Source organism: Notamacropus eugenii, chromosome 5 (genome assembly GCF_028372415.1).
Source record: "Notamacropus eugenii isolate mMacEug1 chromosome 5, mMacEug1.pri_v2, whole genome shotgun sequence".
Taxonomy (NCBI): domain Eukaryota; kingdom Metazoa; phylum Chordata; class Mammalia; order Diprotodontia; family Macropodidae; genus Notamacropus; species Notamacropus eugenii.
The window spans coordinates 21,732,080-21,753,865 of record NC_092876.1 but is presented as its reverse complement, the minus strand read 5'-3'; the positions used below and the strand labels follow the sequence as shown (position 1 = coordinate 21,753,865).

Below are 21,786 nucleotides of genomic sequence, written 5' to 3'. Positions count from 1 at the left end.
GTGCTGTTATCATCTCTCTTTTCTACATAGGGATACTGAGGAAAAAAGTGTGCTATGACTCACCCAGTGACACACAGGTAGAGAGTGTCTGAGTTTGGATTTGAACTCAAGTCTTCCTGACTTTAGGCATGGTGCTCTGTCCGTTGTGCCACTTGGCTGCCTTGTGGTAAAAAATAGCTGCACCATAGAGTAAACTTCAAATAGTGGGGATAAAAAGATAACATACTTTTAAGATAATGTTCCAGCCAACCATCTGAGATGCAGTGGGGGAAGACAAGGTGGGGTGAGGAATGGAGATCAGGCCATTTCAATGGTCAATGACTAGTGTTGATCCCTTTCCCTTCCCCTACCTACTTTTTTTTTTATAAAGGATTGAGACAGAAAAATAATTAGAGGATATCAGGTAGAAAACATAATTAATTGTCATAACAAAATGTGCTTGGGATGAATCCAGCCGTAAAAACAGAAGGTAGGATAATGCATTAGAAAGTAGAACCAGAGAACATTTTGTATCTGAGAGAGCCTTGACACAAAGCTTCACAAAACATTAAAATAAAAGGATGGCATTCTGTATTACCTTCTGGAACTATACCCCTATACTCACTCCCCTGTCTGCCCTTTGACCCAGTGATAACCACTAGACCTATAAACCAAAGAGTTCACAGCAGGAGAAAAAAGACTCAACACAAAGTAAGAATTGCTGTTTGTTGTTGTTACAAAGATCTGGAAACAGATGGTGCCTGTATATTGGGAAATGTCTGAGCAAATGATGGTCTAAGGACATGATAGAAGATTGTCGAGTCATAAGATATGATGAAAGGTACAATGTCAGAGAAGCCTGGGAAGAGTTTTCTGAGCTGATGTAGCAAGAAGTAAGTGGAACCAGGAGACATGTTTATACTAAACGGGTCAGTGAAGAGCCAGGACTCCAGAGCACTAGTTCCCCAAATATTTTGTTCTTAGAAGTTATTTCAATAACACAAAGTACATTATGAACCTCCCTCTACCACTGCAGTTCTACTCATCAACTATTCTACTCATAATATTTTAAATATATACAAGTACTTACTATAATGACTTGGATAAGTTTGACCCCACAAAGATCCAAGTTAATGCTTTCAGTCCCCTATCTAACTCTAAAATATAAAATTTTATTCTATTTTAAATTATGAAAATTTACTGTGGGGCTTTTTGTAAGAATTTTTTTTAATCCCATAAGACGTCATTCTTACTATTACTTGCAAGATTTCAATTTCAATTTATTTTACAGATTTTTTCATAGAAATAGCATGTTAATCAAATAACTTACAACTTAGAAAATGTTGAACATAATATATTATATGCAAATAATTCCAAAGTTATACTTTTTTCTCTGAACAAAAGTTTGCACAATTTGGTTAAATACCTGACAAATCCAGTCAGTCTTCAATCTGGTTCTGCATCAAGTGGATATATTAGTAATAATAACAACATGTTATATCTAGCATGTCTATAGTACTTGCTGGGTGCCACTTACTGTGCCAAGTGCTTTACAGAAATTACCTCTTTTGATCCTTACAACAATTCTAAAAGGTGGATACTGTTTTATCTCCATTTTACAATTGAGGAAACTGAGGCAGTTAGAGGTGAAATGACTGACTGGGGGTCTGAGGCAGGATTTGAAGCTGACTCTTCCAGATTACTAGGCCCACCTCTATATCCACTGTGTTACCAGATGTGCAGAAAGTCCTTGCTTTCCATAAATTCACATTATGTAAATTTGACTTCCTGGGGGCAGCACCAGGGGTCCTGTGCTGTAGGCACTGGAGTTGCTCTCGCTGTTGGGTCTCACACACTGAAGCCTCTCCATTTGCAGGAAACACAGAGTCATGGAGGTGGCAGGTGGTGAGGGAAAAGTCTGCAGACCAGTCCACTTACCTTACACAAGAACTGGCTGAATTTTGATTTGTAACCAAAATATAATGAAAATGTTCCCTCACACATGGATGAAGTGGAAAATACTTGGAGAATTTTATGAGCTCTCATGGTGAGAGATGGAAATTCATGTTTTAAGCCCCTATTCATTTTAAGCTCCCTGGTTTAAACCAGTCAACAAAATGAATGACTAGTTTTATAAAAATTTTATTTTTTAGTTGGCTAGTAACAAGTAGTGCATTAGGTGATAAAGGTAGTTGAAGTTGAATTGTATATATTGCTTTGGAGTTTTTTTGTTCTTAAACCATTTTATATACACACACACATACACACACACATATATATGTGTGTGGGTATATATGTATGTGTAAATATGTGTGCACATATATATGTGTATGTCAGTGTGTATACATATATATATACACACGTATATATGCACATATGTATGTATATATGAAACTTTTGTAAGGAAAGAACTCTTCAGACCTAACTTACTGCTTTCCACCACTGGCACACTGGCCACACTCTCACAGAAACTCAATGGAAAGACTGGCTTGGGTTGCCAACCAATTCCTTTGAAAATTTGCTAGGTAGAAGAACAGTATCATGAGCAGAAGAGAAGTTCAAATCAGAAAGTAGCCTTAACACAGTGATGAGAGGCAGTGGAAGGAATGTTTCTGTAGAAAGCGTGGGATGGTCCATGATGGTTCAAGGTGGCGTGTAATGTGTATGCCTAATGATCATGTTTTTCCAAGAGCCTAGTCTGCACTAGAAGTGCACAAACATTTGTAATTTCTTGATGTGGTGGTTATAGTGCTGATGAGATGAGATTAGAAGGCAGCTACTCTGGTGCAGCGTACAGGAAGCAAGTCAGGGCATGTGAGCACCTGTGACCATAGACCTGTGCTTGGCTGTCAGACGTTTCTGACAATATGGAAACAATTTAAGGATAAGTTGAAAAACAAAACAATATGTTGTATTTAGTTAGAAGTGGTCAATGACTGATGTAATCCTTACATGAATACCAAAATCATTTTATACCCAACTGTGATGATTTGGAATCACTGCACAAAGACACCTACTGTGCCTCAAACATGCACATGCTTGTTGTCCCAGGGGAAAAATATATTGATTACAAAACTGGGCAGTTCTTTACTTCATGAATTGTCATTAAAGAGTTTTTAGCTAAAATCCTCTGAACATCATTGTGAACCTTCAAAGGTTTCAGGAACCACTAAATGGGACATGGTGTTAGAGGACCAATAGTGAATCATTCTGTTCACTTCCTGACATGATAATGGACCCAAGATCCAGTATGAAACAATATATATTTTTTTCAAAAATGGATGATGGCATCCCAAAAAAGTGCCTCAAAGGAATAAAGAAATCAGGGTTGGCAGTCATAAATGTTCTCAGACATGGCAACACAGAAAATAAGTTTCAAAGGGATCACCAGGGACATTACATTATGCTTCAGGATATGATAGATAATGAAATAATATGAATATTTAGTATAGGTATAGCAAATTGGATCTGAATAGAAAAGAATAAAAGTTGGATGTAACTGAAAATTATTACATAACAGTTAAGAGTAAGCCTTTTTCTCTGCTTAGCATATGGAATTTACTAAGAATGACCATGTGATAGGGCATCCAAAGTGATCAGTACCGAACACAGTCAGAAGATGACCTAAGACTGACAGAATCATAAGTACAATCAACAACAGGCATTTGAAGAAAAGATTGAAAGTGCAGATGGAAGTAGAGAAAGGCTGTTTAAGGCTTACGGCAGAACCTTCAGTCACAGGGTTTGAGTTCTAGTCTCATCTGTAAGGTTGTTGGTCAGCCCTAATGAGCTCATGGCCTAAGTTGTGGAGGGTGATGAGAATACTGGGCCTGCATGTGAATCAGGCTTGTTGTGAGGATCCAGCATTGTGTTAAAGCTCTTTCGAAAACAAACCATCTGGTTGATGTGGCTACATGGTATTTCCAAAGATTGATTCTGCCTATTTAAGTTTGAAAACTTTTCTTTTTGACTGAGGAAATGAAATATAAATCAGTTTACTTTCTGCCATCAGAGGAAAGAACATATTTATGTGTGTGTGTGTGTGTGTCTTTTTGTGTATCTATGGTTATTTTCTTCAGGTACAGAGACCAGGTTTGAAGTGGATGAATTGACTACAGAGCTGAGCATTTTTGTGGAAGAATGTGGCCAGCAAAGATTCATGAGTGATGATCCCTGTGATTTCAGTTGGAGAAAAACTGAAGAAAAGTTTTATAAATGTAATGAATGTGGGAAGGGTTTCTGCTATAGATCACTCCTCATTTGCCATCAGAGTATCCACACCAGAGAAAAGCCTTGTGAATGTAAAGTGTGTGAAAAGGCTTCAGATAGAGCTTTACATCAGAGAATCCACACTGGGGAGAAACTTTATGAATGTGATCAATGTGGAAGGGCTTTCAGATACAGCTCCAGTCTTGCTAAACATCAGAGATTCCATAATGGAGAGAAATTTCATAAATGTGATCAGTGTGGAAAGACTTTCCAAAAGCAATCCTGTCTTGCTGCCCATCAGAGAATCCACACTGGAAAGAAACCTTTTGGATGTAATCAGTGTGGAAAGGCTTCAGATGCAGCTTCAAATAAAGCTTTACATCACAGAATGCATGCTGGAGACAAAACCTATGAATGTAATCAATGTGGAAAGGCTTTCACGCAGAGAGCCAATCTTGTATTACATCAAAGAATCCACACTGGAGAGAAACCTTATGAGTGTAATCAGTGTGGAAAAGCTTTCACAAAGAGTTCAAATCTTAGTGTACATCAGAGAATGCATACTGGAGAGAAACCTTATGAATGTAATCAATGTGGGAAAGTGTTCAGGTATAGCTCCAGTCTTACTGAGCATGAGAAGATCCACACTGGAGAGAAACCCTATGAATGTAATCAGTGTGGAAAGGCTTTCACACGGAACTCCCGTCTTGTTTTACATCAGAGAATCCACACTGGGGAGAAACTTTTTGAATGTAATCAGTGTGGAAAGGCTTTTACGCAGAGCTCCAGTCTTACAGTACATCGGAGAATTCACACTGGAGAGAAACCTTTTGAATGTAATCAGTGTGGAAAGACTTTCAGAGAGAGCTCTCATCTTGGTGCTCATCAGAGAATCCATACTGGAGAGAAACCTTATGAATGTAATCAGTGTGGAAAGGCTTTCACAGAGAGCTCTCATCTTAGTGCCCATCAGAGAATCCACACTGGAGCAAAACCTTATGAATGTAATCAATGTGGAAAGGCTTTCACAAAGAGCTCTAGTCTTACTGTACATCAGAGAATGCACACTGGGAAAAAACCTTTTGAATGTAATCAGTGTGGAAAGGCTTTCACACGGAAATCCCGTCTTGCTGCACATCAGAGAATTCACAGTGAGGAGACACTTTTTGAATGTAATCAGTGTGGAAAGGCTTTTACACAGAGCTCCAGTCTTGCTGTACATCAGACAATCCACACTGGAGAGAAACCTTATCAGTGTAACCAGTGTGGAAAAGCTTTTACACGACGGGGCAATCTTGCTGCACATCAGAAAATTCACACCGGAGAGAAACCTTTTGAATGTATGCATTGTGGAAAAACTTTCAGAATCCGCTCTAGTCTTGCCAAACATCAGAGAATCCACACTGGAGAAAAATCTCATGAATGCAATTAATGTGGAAAGACTTCCAAAAAGAGCTCCAGGTTTACTGCACATCAGAGAAGACACAGTAGAGAGAAACTTCATGAGTGTCATGAATGTGGCAGAGCTTTTAGTTACTACTCTTAGCTTATTTAACAGAAAAGTGTACACAATGGCAAGAAATCTTATGAATGTAATCAGTGTGGAAAGGCTTTCACAAGGAGCTCCCATCTTGGTACTCATCAGAGAATCCACATTGTAGAAAAACTTTATGCATATAATCAGTGTGGAAAGGTTATCACATGGAAGGGCCATCTTCTTGTATATCAGAGGACTGAAAAGAAACCTTTTGGAATATAATTAGTGTGGGAAGACTTTCAGAATTAGATCCAGTCTCACTAAACATCAGAAAATCCACACTTGAGAGAAATTTTGTTAACATGACCAGTGTGGGAAGGGTTTATCAAAGAGCTCCAGTCTTACTAGACATCAAAGAATCCACACTGGAAAGAAACCTTTTAAATGTACATAATGTAGTATGATGTGTGAAAGATGAAATTACTGAGGAAACAAAGGTTCGAGCTACTGAGCATTTTAATTTATTAAGCAGTGCATGCCAATTGCGTAACAAATTGGGACCAGATCTCTTTACCATAACCCTGGACCTCCAAATACTGTGGTAAAGAGACTTTTATACATTAAAAACAATTAATCAAATACAGCCAATTAATTAAAAGGGAACAATACAATATTAGGTGGTCTGATTTCTAATTGAATGAGAGATTAGAGACCTTCCAAGTTGGGAGGGGGAAAATGAACAGGTGCAATTCCCTGAAATCAGAAAAGGAAGTATTCCACTCTCTCTACCCCCAATTGTCTGTGAACAGTCAAAGGAACATAGGAACAATAAATGTTTGATCAGTTTAAGGCCAGTTTTCAGATAAGACGTATGGTTTGCTTGAAATGTATAATTTTGAGAAAACTCCTTGCATCAGTCTTTGTATCTGACCAGTCAGTAAAACCTAAGTCTTTAGTTAAGGATTTCTAATCAATAGGTAGGGGTGTTCCAGCTTCCCAACCATGCAGAGCTGGGTTCAAACAATACAATAAACTTTTCTCATAGGACAGAAGTTGAACTAAACCCATAACTGAACAGAAGGGGAACTGAGCTAACTCCAGAATTGAGTCACAGGATTTAGGGTTAGTGTGTTTCACCCAGTTCTCACCACCTTTTGTTTTCCCAATCTCCTCAATTTCTTCAATCCCCTTTTCAATTTCTGAATCCCTTGTTTATAAGCCAACTCTATGAGGTTTTTCGTATGTTGATAATCAGAAGAACGTAAGTTAAGTTACACATCAAACTACTTAGAGGGCTCACAGTTGACATTTTTGAGAGGATTCACATATCACCAAGGTAACTAAAAAACTTAAACACTATGAAACAAAAGACCAAAGCAATACAATAGTTCTCGTCAATATTAACTAACACAAAGTCTTCTCACATCTTAGTAACCTACTCTCAATGTCCATTTAATCAGCACACGCTGAGTCCCAGATATTTCATGGAGTCATCTGGTCCCTGGATTTCTCCTTTTGGACATTCTCAGGCCTTGTTCTCTGGGCAATGGAAGTGGGCTCTGCTTCTCTGATTCCAAATCACCTGTAGAGATCCCTAGATAATTCTGCTAAAATCTGCCCATAATAAGATTCAATACAATTTAATACAATCTATTAAATTTGGTTCTCCAATCTTTATACTTAAGAGAACTTCAGGGTTTTTTTACATACTATTTACTGTTTCTACTTTTACCTAAATTCTGTACCTGATAGAAGATTCTAAAAAATATTCATGAATGAATTCTTCTGCCTTAAAATTATCTGACAGGTACTTCAAAATGGGGAAATCATTTCACTTTCTTTACAGTTATCAATACAATTATATATGTAAAATTCTTAATTCAATTGAGGGCTTATTACTAAAATAATACTCAAAATATAAATACTCAAAGCCTAGATTTCAATGCTAGATATACATTGAAGCCAATCATATACATATATATGTGTGTATGTGTATATATATATATGTATAATTCTTAGAGAAAACAATATAATCTTCCTGCTTTCTCAAAATACAATATACTATTCAATTAGAAAATTTTTACATGCATTTTTGCCTTATTACTTTGTTTAACTCTCTCTTTTTGGAGGATATCACTCCTTTATTATAATGAACACAAATTTAGGTTAAAATTGTAAGATTTTTCATTCTTGCATACTTACAAAACTTCTGTTGCTCATCTGCCACAATTGTGGAAATTTGCTATGAATAGTAAAGGAGGGACATAGTTATAATAATGTCAAGACCCATCCCCTCAAGGGCACAGACTGACCTAATACCTATCATAACAGGGGAAAACTTCCTTAGCTGTTTGGTTTTAGGCATAAATTATCTGATTGCCAATCATGTAGTTATAGGATATCAAAAGCCAGGCATAAAATTAACCAGTTGGGAAACTTTCCTATTCAGAAAGGAAATAATACATTGGGAAAACTGAGTCAAGAGGATCCTTCTATAGGCCATGCTAAAGTCATCCTCTCAACTTTTTCCAGGGACAGACATCCACCTTGTTGTCAGAATGTAGCACATGCTATTTCCTTCTGTTGGCTTCATGACAATCCAGACAACCATCCTTGTAATCAAAACTCAAAACAATAGTTTTTACCTTACAACTTAGGGCTTAAGTACAATTAACTTCATCTTTCCCTAACACTTATTCATTCTGCATTATACTAAACATTATTATTATCTGTTTTAAAACAAAATATGGAAATAATTACATCCAATTAAAGAAATAACAGTAGTGCTTACCACATGCCAGTCATTGTGTAAAGCAGTTCACAATCATGTTATTTGATCCTTAGAGAAATCCTGGAAAGTAAGTGCCATTATTATTTTCCTCTTTACAGATCAGGAAACTGAGGCAAACACATAAGATAGCTTAAGATCTCAAAGCTAATGAATTTTTGAAACCAGAATGTAACTCAATTTTCCCTGCATTTTTCCAGGATTTTTTCAGTCCCTCCTCTTTTGGGGAACCTGATCTGAGATGAGAGGGGTTAATAAAGTCTCTGAGCTTAAGTAGGAGTCAAAGAGGAATCTGTGTGTTGGGATGAGGGGCTCAGGAGGTTACTGATCTGGTGTAGAGGTCAGAAGGAGTATCTCTAAACATTTTTTTCTTTTTTCATGGTCAAAGAAGGGTTAACATGAGGCAGCTATCAAATGGTAACCATAAACTTTTTTCTTCGCTCTTTTTTTTTCAATTTGTAATAATAGGAGTCAAATTAGCCAAAACAAATTACCAGTTGAATCTCTTGTAGATTTACACCAGATGTCACATAACTCAGTGGAGTGCTGTTTAGTCATTCTCTTTATCAGTAGCAACCCCTGGTCCCACACTACCAAAAGCCTATTCAAGGGGAAACCCACAGATATTGTACCACTACTGAAACCTATATTCCTTCACAATTCCTGAGAGAAAATTTTAAAAGAAAACTGGAATTTAATCTTAATTCTAAAACACCCCAAGACTTGGGGTGAACTTAGTCAAAACCTAAACCACCTCAATCCCTGGAGTAAACTTAATCTCAAACTAAACCACCTCAAACTCTGGGACAAACAATCCTAAACTAAAAAAGGGACTGAGAACAGAAGGCTAGCCTTCTATGAAAAAATCCTTGCTGAAAGGGTAGTTTCTCTGGAAGGCTGTCAACCCAGCGTTTTAAGGTCTGACTAGACCTGGCTGGCTTCACCAAATGTATATATATATATATATATATATATATATATATATATATATATATATATATATATATATATATATATATATATATGAATACATAAGGATGGACACAATAGACATGGTCAAAAACTCTGAAGAAGCAATTTTAAAGAAAAGAAATGCAAATTATCTACCACTCTATGGGGAAATAAATATACTTTACATCTATAATCACTAATCCAAATTACTAATAATTAGAGTTTTAGATTGGTATAGGTGATGAGAAAATGAACTTCACAAATATTGTAGACAATATGTATTCCTCAATTGTGTATTTGTTATGAGTTTTTTTTTCTTTTTCTGGGAGAGGGCGGATCAGTAGGGGAGAAAAATGTCATTAAAAAAAGTTTAAGCAAATATGCTCCAAATCAATAATTAGTTAAATGCAAATTAAATCAACTCTCAGGCTCTACCTTGCCCCCAAGCATTTGACAAAGATAAGAAGAAAAGTAAGTGTTGAAAGGGCAATGGGCAAATAGATACATTAATTAATTTGCTGTTGGTGAAGCTGAGAGATCCCCACCAAATCAAAAATTGGGTATATTCTTTGACCCAGTGATGCCACTAGAGGGCATATTCCCTTAAAGAAAGGAAAAGGAATCAAGTACAAAAATATTGTTACCAGCTCCTTTTGTTATATCAAAGAACTGGAAAGTAAGATGTGATGTCCTACAATAAGGCAACAAGTGAACAAATTTTGGTATGTGAATGCTACAGAGCAATAATACACCATAAAACAGGCAATTTCAGTGAAAAGCAGGAAGAGTAGTATGGACTAATGCAGACTATGGGGAGTAACAACGATAACATTATGAAGGCCAACAACTTGGAAAGATATCACCTCTTTGTAATAACCGCTATATCAGGAACTTATCAGGATCTCTGCAGCCTGCTCCTAAGAGGTGATGGATACAAGATGCAGAATACAAAGTACACTTTGAGAAATGGACAGTATGACAATTTCCTTTCCTTGACTATGTGTTTTCACTACAAATATGTGGTTGATTTTTTTCAGTTTGGGATAGGAGAGGATAGCAGCGGGAAGTGCACTATGAATAGAATTTCCCTCCCTTCTCCCTTCAAATCCCAAAATAATAAAAGAAGAAAATTGATTGATTGTAATAATATATAGCTATAATAATAAGTGTAATATGCAATAGAACAGAACAGATTTGCAAGTGCCATGTTGAATTTTTTATTACTCAAAAAAAAAGACAAGCTATGCAAATTGGAACTTGTTTCATATATTATCTTCCTTTTCTGTTTTACAGTATATATAAAATGTTCATTTTATTTCAGACTTGTGAATTTCAAAATTTAAACAAATCAAATATTGATGGTTTTCTTTTTTTGTCATCTCCACCAAATTGTGAAGGCATGACAAGAAGTGCTAAAATTATTTTCACATTACTTTTATTATCAGTGCTTTGGATCTTTTCATGTGTCATTTATTATTGTCAGGACTTTGGAAAACTTCCTATCCTTTCACCACTCTTCTATTGGCAATGGTTCCAGGTACACATGGGTGTAAATTCTCTCAATATCTTGGATACTTGTTCCTTGCCTTGGTCATGTAGTCATCTTATTCTACTTTCAATAGCTTTCAAAATGAGGGTTTTTAACATGTCATTCCTATCACTAGTACCATGTTCAGAATCATAGTGGGATTGAGTTGTTCAGTGCTTTAGAACCAACCCAGCCCAGCTCAGTGTTGCAACAGAAGCCTACCTATACCTTCCAAATACAAAGGTGTTGGTAGGTGGGGCAGCAGTGGAAGAACCTCAGTAAATGCAAAGTTTTCTATCCCAAAGTTCTCTTACCCTTTCCTTCTCTTTTTTTCAGAGCTCCCATCCCTATGTACTTTCCTCTCTGAAAAGGTGGCCAATGCTTTCTTCCCTCTCTACATACCCTTGGACTTTTCTTTCCTCTTGTGGCTTTGGGATCCAGTTCTCCACATTAATGTCACATGTCTACAAAGAAACTTACCTCCACCTGCCTCTCACTGGATCTTCTTTCTTTCTTTTTTTATTTAAAATTTAATCCTCCAACTTGAGTGTGCAAATACAAACTCCAACAAAAATATTCATTTTACTTTGCAGTATACAAATGTACAAAATAGAAGTTTGCTTAAATTCATTTTACATATTTATTTGGCAAAGAACTATAGAAAAAAACATTTGTTAAGGCATATTTGGTGACAAACTATTGTACAAATTATTGCACATTGAAACCACAGTGCATTATAGGCTGCATAAATTTTTAAAAAAATAAACCAGGTTTATTTACCTGACTTAGATCATAAATGTAGATTGGAAGACAAAAATATATTTCCTTTTCGAATATGCAGCAGTTTGAGAACCTTGGCTTCCTTTTTTTGGTACCTTTAGAAGCATCAGTCACTAAGCACCATTAATTAGGCTTTCAAAACATTTTCTGTACCTGAAATTCTTCCTCTTCTAATGTAATGATGCCTTCAGAAATACAAGGTGAGCTTTATACTTGTATTGCATTGAAACATAATTTAAGGGAATGTAATCTCCCCTCCTTTATACACAATCTATTTTTATGGTGATTTCCATGGCTTCCAGTCAGCCCTTGTCATCTTGTAATTCAGGCATATTCAAGTTGGATTCAGAAATAGAATAAGATCCAGTCACAAACCACAATCTGTCCTTTGATTAAGTTCCTTGTTTCTCTTCATTATCAATTTACTTTTGACTCTTTGGAAGACTTTTTTTTAAACCATGGGTTTTTTTTTCTATTTAATGCTTTATCTGAGCTCCTCCATCAGTAATACAGTCATGTGAAAAGTCACAATTTATATTAAAAAGCCAGTACTGCAAAGACAATTTTGGAAGACTTAAGAATTCTGATCAACCAGGTAACCAATAACAATTGTAGAGGTCTCAAAAGGAAGTTGCATGCTGTCCAAATTCAGTTATAGAATTGTATTCAAGAATGAGGAATGAAGCACATTCTACTTTTATGGGCATGACTAATCCAGGAATTTGTTTTGTGACTGTGAGAAACATGCTTACTCTAAACAAAGAACCAAACCCATTGTGAAGCCAGGAAAGTTCTCATTTTATTTTGGCAAATTATTCTACATTCCTAGTGAATGGGTCTCTCCTTAATAGAGAATATCCTTCCTCAGATGAATGCAATGCTTTTTATGATGTTCCCAATTCAAATTTCCCACCTTGCTCCCCATTGGCTAGATGAGCCTCCTAAACCTCCCACTTCATGTTGTCCTCCCTGATAGATTCCCTTTCAAACAGCTCGCTAAGCATGCATACAAGCTTCTGACCTTTTACCTGATCAGAAGCCTGGTTCTGCTGGGTCACAACTCTGATTAGAACCCGTCACCTCTGATATATTCTGCTGTCATTCAAAGTTGGGAGGAGTCTTAATCCTATGGAAACAAAATTCCTCCTTTTGTTTTCCACAAATTTCCCCTTTTATTCAAATTTTGTTTCCATCTTATTCTCTTTCTCATATGAATTCTTCCCCTCATCCATCTCTCTTTTAAGTAGGAAGAGGGAGAGGTGGATTAATACACTGACAAATCAAAAGGGGGCAGTCCCCTCAATACAGAGACCCAAAAGAAAAACAATAATGAGCAACCAATTGTCCCTCTAACATTCACAAATCTCTTCTCATGCAGCTGTCTGGTAAGGAACATCATCTGATAAAGTCTTCTGATCTGGGAACCTGTTTCAGCCATCTCCAGCACAGCATTTCAGCATCCTCCCATCACCTGTCCACCTCTTATGTCCATTCTCCTACAAAACTGCTATCCTTATAAAATCAAAATTGAATCCTTGGCCAGTTGTCCATTATTTATTCCCCCATCAGAAGGATGAGATTTCCCCTAAGAATCAATAACAGGCCCTAATACATACACAAATACGTTGAGTAATCATTTTTAACACAGTGTATATCACGTCATAAAATAATTCCAACTTCTGGTCATATTATACTTCTTTAATGCATTTACAAGATAGACCACAAACCATTCTTCTTTTAACATTAACTAATTCTAAAAAATATGATATTAACTAACATAATAATATTCTCACAAACCCTTGACCTAATTGTCTCCATACTATTTCAAAGAATTAAAGGACCCTTACTTATATGAAAATATATACCAGTAACAGATATCAAGGCTAAATAGTTGTTATTTGGGCTAAAATTCTAGGCCTAATAGCTCAATCTTACAGTAACCTCAGATGTTCTAGCATCAATGCACCAATCTACTATTTAATAAATTTGGTACTGTGCTTTCAAAACTTTTTATTACAGAGGTCTGCCATTAAAAGAGTAAGGACACAACTAAAATAAGGGAACAACATTTCCCTAACTTTATGTCAGTTCCAGGCAGAAGTTGTGTAGATTGCCAACTGGCATTTAGCCAGGCTTAAAATCTGCCAGTTATCAGAGGGGAAATTGAGTCAAGAGAATCCTACCTCAGCTTAGGTGGAAAAGTCATTCTCTCAACCTTCCCACAAGATCACCCTCTGCAGTTCATACCTGTACCTCACAGGGTTGCTGTTATCATGGATCAGTGACTCAGACTTTCTTGGTATCCACACCTGCAGTCAAACTCAGAAGAACAGTTAACAGTCCCATAAAATCTTTAATAGCAAATTCCAATAATCAGCTTCAGATAAGACTATAATTTCACATTGGCTAAGGAACATCTTTAAAGAGAGCCTTACATAACTTTCATGCATTTCTACACTTGTTCTAGTTTCTGATTAAATAACAACATAAAATCAAATTTACCATTTCTCCCTATAAAACCTTCTAGATCTTTTGGGTACCATAACTTCACAATAGTAACAAACTCTGACAGCTATTTTTCCCTTTATCTAATTATTCCCATAACATTCAGAAAGAATGTCCTATTCCAGGGATCCTATCTTTCACAAGACTATACAAGAGTACCAATTTGATACACTTCAATTTTGTTGGATACCCTTTACATAGAAACTACAGCTTTAACAAAGCAAGTTTACCCAAGTCTGAGATGTGCTTGCTGCTTTCTAGTCTCCTGCCAATTGGGTCATGCTTCCAGGCTTCTCCAGACCCAGAGGCCCAGGGTATTTACCTGTGGGACCTTCATTGAAGCTGTTGCCCTTCCCCTTTCCTTCCCTTTTGTCGGGTGGGGATAAATAGAAAAACCCCTTGACTGCAATCCACCTGAACTCTCCAAATATCATGGATTCAACCCAAAACCTCAGAAAATTCACAGTAGGTTTGAATAGAACTTCAGTATCAAGTTATTACAACAAATTAGCTTACAAATAGAAATTTAGTAGACCTTCTAAAAATCATACAAAGGATTTTACACAAAATATTTCTTCATAAAAATATTTCCCTTTCTCAAAAACAGTTTACAATTTATCCCCAAACCCTCTTGAACCTAATTGACAAAAATTACAAGAAAAGATCTTAAGCAAGGCCTTTGCATAATTACCAATTTCCTTTCACAAACATACTTTTGTAAGTGCTTGATTTATAGCAAAGCAATTTTAACTAAAACTTCCTTTTAAATAAAGACAAAAGTTGGAAGTTTATGATTTCTTAAATTACAATGCTTCAGAATAGATTGATATAACAGCTTCTTAACCTATCCATCTTTTCTTTAACAATGCAAATCTTAATATAACAATATATGGATACCAGAAATTGCTTTTTGAACAATATGGCTTATCATGTATTTAAAACTTGAAGCAACCCATTATTAATTTAGGTGAATGCATTTCCAAATCACCTTGCACAGAGAACTGTTCATCTTATCACCAATATGTGAAACTATCACCTTCTAAACACTGTATACATTTTCATAATAGCCAAGACTTCAAAATGGAAAATCTGCTATTAATATCATTATTACTTATTTATAACCAAATGTAAGAGTTTCTATCAAATTTTTTCACATCCTTTTGAAAAACTCATTCATATGCAACAAAGTCCAGATTTTAAAATTGCTTTAACACCATTTCTACCTCAAAGAGAAATTTAGAAATACAATTTAGAAATACAATAATAACACAAACAATAACTTCAGGTAATATTAATTGCATTTCCAGAAATTATTGATCTTATTACTTTTGGCATTTAAGACCCATTTCAAAGTTATCAGGTATGGAGCCTTAGAGAGATAATGTTATGTCTAACATATGCCAGTCCTTGTGTTAAGCACTTCATAATCATAATGTCAAATAATAATATGTAAATATTTTAGTTACATATATGTGTATATATATATATTTATATATGTGTGTGTGCATGCGTGCGTGCATGTGTGTGTGTGTGTGTGTGTGTGTGTATGGAAAGTCTAATACCTCTGGACTTTTAAAAGGAAATATTATCCACAAATTTATACATTCCCCTCAAAAGACAGAGGGTTATATCTTCCTGGCCTTGAACAACCCCTCCTCCACCTCCTCAGAAAGCTAAATCCCATTTCCTTTGCAAACCCCAAGATTAAAAAAAACATCTTAGGCATTTCAGCTCCTAACTCCTATTCTTCAGAGAAGATTTTACAAAAAGATTTGAACCAGATTAGCTAAAGGATTTAGCCCAGACAAAAGGCCTAAGGAATTTGAACAAGGTGTACCTGCTTCCCTCCCAAGCAGAAACTTTATCACTAATTGAACCAATATCTTTACCATAGTCAGTACCAATACTGAATTCAATAAAACTCTCCCATTGATCCATCCTGGAAGGGGATAGACATAATCCCTTCTAATTTTCCATCATTAAATCAGGCTACAAATTTTCCTTTCCAGCCCCTGACCTTGCACTCTTTTAATATTCCCAAAACTTCTGAAGTAGGGTGGGGGATGGGGGGGCACTAAGAACCTATGGGTTGAGGGTATGTGGACTAGCTGCTGTCCCACCTGAACCCAAATCCTTCCTTTTTCTATTATTCTACCTTCATGGGGCAACTAGGTGGTACAATGGATAGAGCACCAGTGCAGAACCAGGAGGACATGAGTTCAAATCTCACTTCAGACACTTGACACTCACTAGCTGTGTGACCTTGGGCAAGTCACTTAACCCCAATTGCTGCCTCATCCTGGGTCATCTCCAGTCATCCTGATGAATATCTGATCACTGGATTCAGATGGCTCTGGAGGAGAAGTGAGGCTGGTGACTTGCACAGCCCTCCCTCACTCAAAGCAAAGTCAAATGCAAGTCATGTGATTATTTCTCTGATGGCATGGTCTTCCTCAGCAATGAAGGATGAACACACACATCCTACCTTCTTAATCTTCACTTGGATCACCTCTGCCTTCCTTTACATTTCAAATACATTAAATAATTACCAATTTCATTCTGCTTTTCTGTACCTTAAAAAACTACAAATTAAGTTAAATGCCTAACAGTTTATACACCAAGAGAACCATGTTACTCCCCTTATTTTACAATTTTACCTTATTTTTCCCTCACAGTCCCTGCTTACTCTGAGCTGCTTGCGTTCTGATTCTCGATCAGTTCTAAAAGATTGCTGGCTATTTATTATTTAACTTTTTGTCTGATATTCCAACATGATCTGTGTTGGAACTCAAAGGAATCTTGATGTCCCACTGAAAGTCTAAAGTGGAGTTCTCTCCCAATGTTCTCTTTCTCTAATTACAAACCTTAGAAATTTCTCACCACAAACATGAAACATTTCTCAAACACACAGATAAGATATTAGACATTTGACAAAACAGCCCACGTGAAAATCCAATTTAGAATTCTAATTCAGACCAATCAGAAGAAAACTCAGAATTGTAATTTACTCTGACTTTTAGATGATTTCAGAAGTATATCCTTCCCAGAGACCCTGACTAGATCTCACACACACATCCCTCCCCAGTACCTCTGACATGCTGGGATATTTCCGTATTCCCCTTCCTAGGTCCCACACCTTAATGTTCATTTTAGGTTCTCTTAAAGATGAACTTGACACACAAAAAGGTATCAAAGAAAATTTATAAAAATGCAGTTCAGAGGAGGGATGGCCATCTACTTTCATTCCCTTGAATAAACGTGTAGTTTCCAGTAAGGCTACAAGAAGACTACAACATGTTCAGAATAATGGAAGTTTCTTATACTGTTCTGAATTTTGGACTCAGCCCACCACCATCCCTTGGACATGTGACTTCATGTTCTCTTTTCTGATAGGCTTTCCCTCAAATAGCTCATCAAGTCTTTGCACAAGTTTCTGACTTTACCTGACTGTGCTAGATCACAACCCTGATCACTCAAAACTGTGGAAACAGAACTTCCTGGTTTTCCACAAACTCCCCCCTTTTTCTCTTTATTAAAATTTCTGTTTCCAATCAATACCTCCTCATTTTCTTTCCCCTATGAATTCTTCCCTTCATCTATCTCCCCTTTATATGAATATGGGAAGAGGGCAAAGTTGACCAATGCATCAATAGATTACAAGGGGGCAGTCCCTTTTCATAAGTACAGATACAGAGACTCAGAAGAAAAAGGTAAATCAACTAATTGTCCTTTTAGAGTTTCCATCTCATACAGTAGTCTGGGCAAGAACATGCAGTTTTCTGGTCTGAATGCTCATTCAAGCTATCTTCAGCACAGCATCTCAGCATCATCTTCCCTTTATCTTCTTGTAGAAATCTAGATGTCCAATATCCTACAAAACTGACTTTAATACAATTTTAGATTACCATTCCTAAGCTTTATACTTATAAAATCAAAATTGGAACTTTGGCCAGTTGTCATGTTTAAGAAATTCACATCAGAATCCAGCTTTTACATTTTACATTAATTCATAATTCATTTCCCCCATCAGGAGAATGAGATTTCACAAAGGAATTAATAACAGGCTTCAATACATACATAAATGCATAAGTAATCATTTTTAGTGCAGTACATATCACATCATAAAACAAATCCAACTTCTGGGATATTTCTTTTAAAGCGTTTACAAGATAGACCACAAACCATTCTTCTTTTGACATTAACCAACTGAGACAAAAACAGTAATAACTGTGTATGCTAACTTCACAGGCACTTGCCCTGATTATCTCCATGCTATTGCTAAGAATTAAAGGACCCTAACTTATTGTTGTTGGTCTAAAATCCTAAGCCTAACAGCTTAATTTTTGGACTTAATCTCAGATGTTCCCCTACCAACAATTTATTATTTAATAGGTATGATATTTTGCTTACAAAACTAAGATTCTTTATTTTATTTTTAAATTTTATTTATTTATTCTTAGTTTTCAACATTCATTTCCACAAGATTTTGAGTTCCAAATTTCCTCTCCATCTCTCCCCTTCCCCCACCTCAAGACACTATACATTCTGATTGCCCCTTCCCCCAATCTGCCCTCTCTTCTATCACACTCCTCCCTTCTCTTATCTCCATCTTCTCTCCTTTCTAATAGGGCAAGATGTATTTCTATATCCCATTACCTGTATTTCTTATTTCCCAGTTGCATGTAAAACCAATTCTCAACATTCGTTCCTAAATCTTTGAGTTCCAACTTCTCTCCCTTCCTCCCTCCCCACATATCCCCACTGTGAAGGCAAGCAATTCAATATAGGCTATACTACAACTACACAGGTAGTTATTCAAAAGACTTCCATAATAGTCATGTTGTGAAAGACTAACTATATTTCCCTCCATCCCCCCATTTTTTCTGTTCTCTCTTTTGTCTGTGTCCTTTCCCAGAAGTGTTTACTTCTAATTACTCCCTCCTCTCATTTGCTCTCCCATCATCCCCTCACAATCCATTTACCCCCCTTCTCCCCTACTTTCCTGTAGTGTAAGATAGATTTTCATACCAAATTGAATGTGCATGTTATTATCTCCTTAACTCAAATGTGATGAGAGTAAGCTTTACTTTTTCCCTCTCGCTTCCTCCCTTTTCCCCTCCATTGAAAAAGCTTTTTCTTGCATCTTTTATGAGAGATAATTTGTCCCATTCCATTTCTCCCTTTCTCCTCCCAATATATTCCTCTCTCACCCCTTAATTTAATTTTTTTAGATATCATCGCTTCCTATTTAACTCACCCTGTGCCCTCTATCTATATGTATATGATCCCTCCAACTACCCAAATACTGAGAAAAGTCCCAAGAGTTACAAATGATCTTTCCATGTAGGAATGTAGACAGTTCAACTTTAATAAGTCCCTTATGATTTCTCTTTCCTGTTTACCTTTTCAAACTTCTCTTGATTCTTGTATTTGAAAGTCAAATTTTCTATTAAGCTCTGGTCTTTTCATCAAGAATGCTTGTAACTCTTTTATTTCATTGAATGACCATTTTTTCCCTTGAAGTATTATACTTGAAGTGTTATACTCAGTTTTGCTGGGTAGGTGATTTTTGGTTTTAATCCTAGTTCCTTTGAATCCTAGTTCCATGTGCACCTGGAGCCATTGCCAATAGAAGAGTGCTGAAAGGATAGAAAGTTTTCCAAAGTACTGACGATAATAAATGACACATGAAAAGATCCAAAACACTGAACTAGGATTTGAACTAAGCATTTAAAACATACCTAGAAAGAAAACCAGACAGGAATAAATTATTTGCTTTTCAAACCACTGAGGCAATACAAGTAAACCACAGAGAACCAAGACAACAAAACAGCAAAAGAATAATGATCAACAGAACTATTTCTTAATTACATATGGAGAGAGATAACAGCCAAAGTCAAATAGAAGTGATAGTAGAAAAAATAGGCTTGAAAGATGATGGACTAATCTTCACACCATCCCCTAGATAAATTGACATTTTTTGTGGGACTAAATTACAGAATGGGAGGAAGCCTAAAATAAAGAAATTCATAGAAGATAGTAAGTGATGTACCTTACTCAAGTTAAAAGCAAATAATGAAAGGAAATTTATTCTATAGTCTTCCAAGAATGAGAACCTACAGGAAAATGGGTGAAGAGGAAAAGGGAAGGATTGAAAATGGGAGAAAGAAAAGGAGGATATCTTATTTCAATATTTGGAAGGGTACCACTGACAATTGCAACTATGGAATAAAGCCATGGCTGGTAATGGGAGATTTGGAATCAAAATGGCTATTCTTTTCAGGGACTTGTTGCTTGCAGAGGTCACTTATACTTTTTTAGGGGAAAGGAGATCACAGCTTAGCAACTGACACCCAGAAAAGTAGAAGGGTATGGACCCAGGAAGGAGATGTCAAGGCAAATGGGTAAGATGGCCACAAGGAAGAAATAGTCAATAATAAACTGAATAATCAGGGCATAAAAAGATCCCTACAATAGGATGGTATCCTATCACCTGCAAGAATTCATATTTCTGAGAACAAAGAATAACAGAAAAAAGGGAAGGTTCAAGGAAAACATCACAAAGGCAATAGCAGAATCTCTTCAAAACAGTTAAACAAAAATGCTTCAAAATTATCAATACTACAAGGAATACAGAGAATAAGGACCAACTCAGTGTAAGCATGAGAATTCCAAAAATAAAAGGGTAGTTAAAAACAACAGATAAAGAAGAAAGAAAGGGGGATATCCTTTCAAGGAAAAGGCACAGAAAATGAAATGAAGGAAAAACTAAAATAGTTTGATGGAGAAGAAAGGGGAATTGCTTTAACAATTGGTGAAAATGACAAAAAGAAAACCACAATATTTGATTGTTTTATTTTGAAATTCAGAAACATGAAACAAAATGAACATTTTATACACACCATGAAACAGAAAAAGAGAATTTTACATGAAACATGGTATAATATGCATAATTTGATCTGCTTTTTGTGTAGTAAAAAAATTCAAAAGTTTTCGTTGTTTCTGTTCTATTGCATGTATTAATTACAATCCATCAATTTCCTTCATTACTATTTTGGGGTTAGAAGGGTGACAATAGCATGTGATCTTCCTAAAGGAATTGAAATCAGATTGGAAACTATTGATCAGAAAAAAAAGATCAGAAAATCCTGTATATCAAAAGTAAATAATAATATCATGGGGTTCTTGGTGTCTTTCTTTATTTTTCCTCTTTTCTGACATCACTTTTAATCCTTCTATTTGGGGCCTGCATATTGAACTTGTTTGTCAGATTTGTATCTCCTAGACCATGCTGTCCACCTGCAAGTGGTCACGTAACAAGGATACCTGTTCTACACTCTCCTTAACCCCTGGACTCTGCTTCAGCTTCATTTTACTCTCCTCCCCACCCCCACTCAGGTAGGGACAGTTCCTTTGTCCCTCTACCAAAAGCATTTGTGTGTGGTGAGGCAGACCAAGAAGCAAGCAAGGAGGCAGGATGTGAGATAAGATGCAGAGCATGACTAGCCAGAAAAGACTATACATTGAAGCCCCTCATGTTGGGGACTTGCCTGTGTGCTTTCTAACTAT

The 21,786-nt window shown here is 36.3% G+C and overlaps 1 protein-coding gene across 1 annotated transcript in view; it reads left to right on the top strand.

Moving 5' to 3' along the window:
- The window catches only part of LOC140508360 (uncharacterized), a 28,556-nt gene extending 17,795 nt beyond the window's left edge, over positions 1-10,761 (top strand). The window contains exon 6 of the mRNA XM_072616213.1: positions 4,059-10,761. Coding sequence (XP_072472314.1) covers positions 4,059-5,620 — 1,562 coding nt within the window. The 3' untranslated portion in view covers positions 5,621-10,761. The remainder of the gene's footprint in view (positions 1-4,058) is intronic.
- The last annotated feature ends 11,025 nt before the right edge of the window (positions 10,762-21,786 follow it).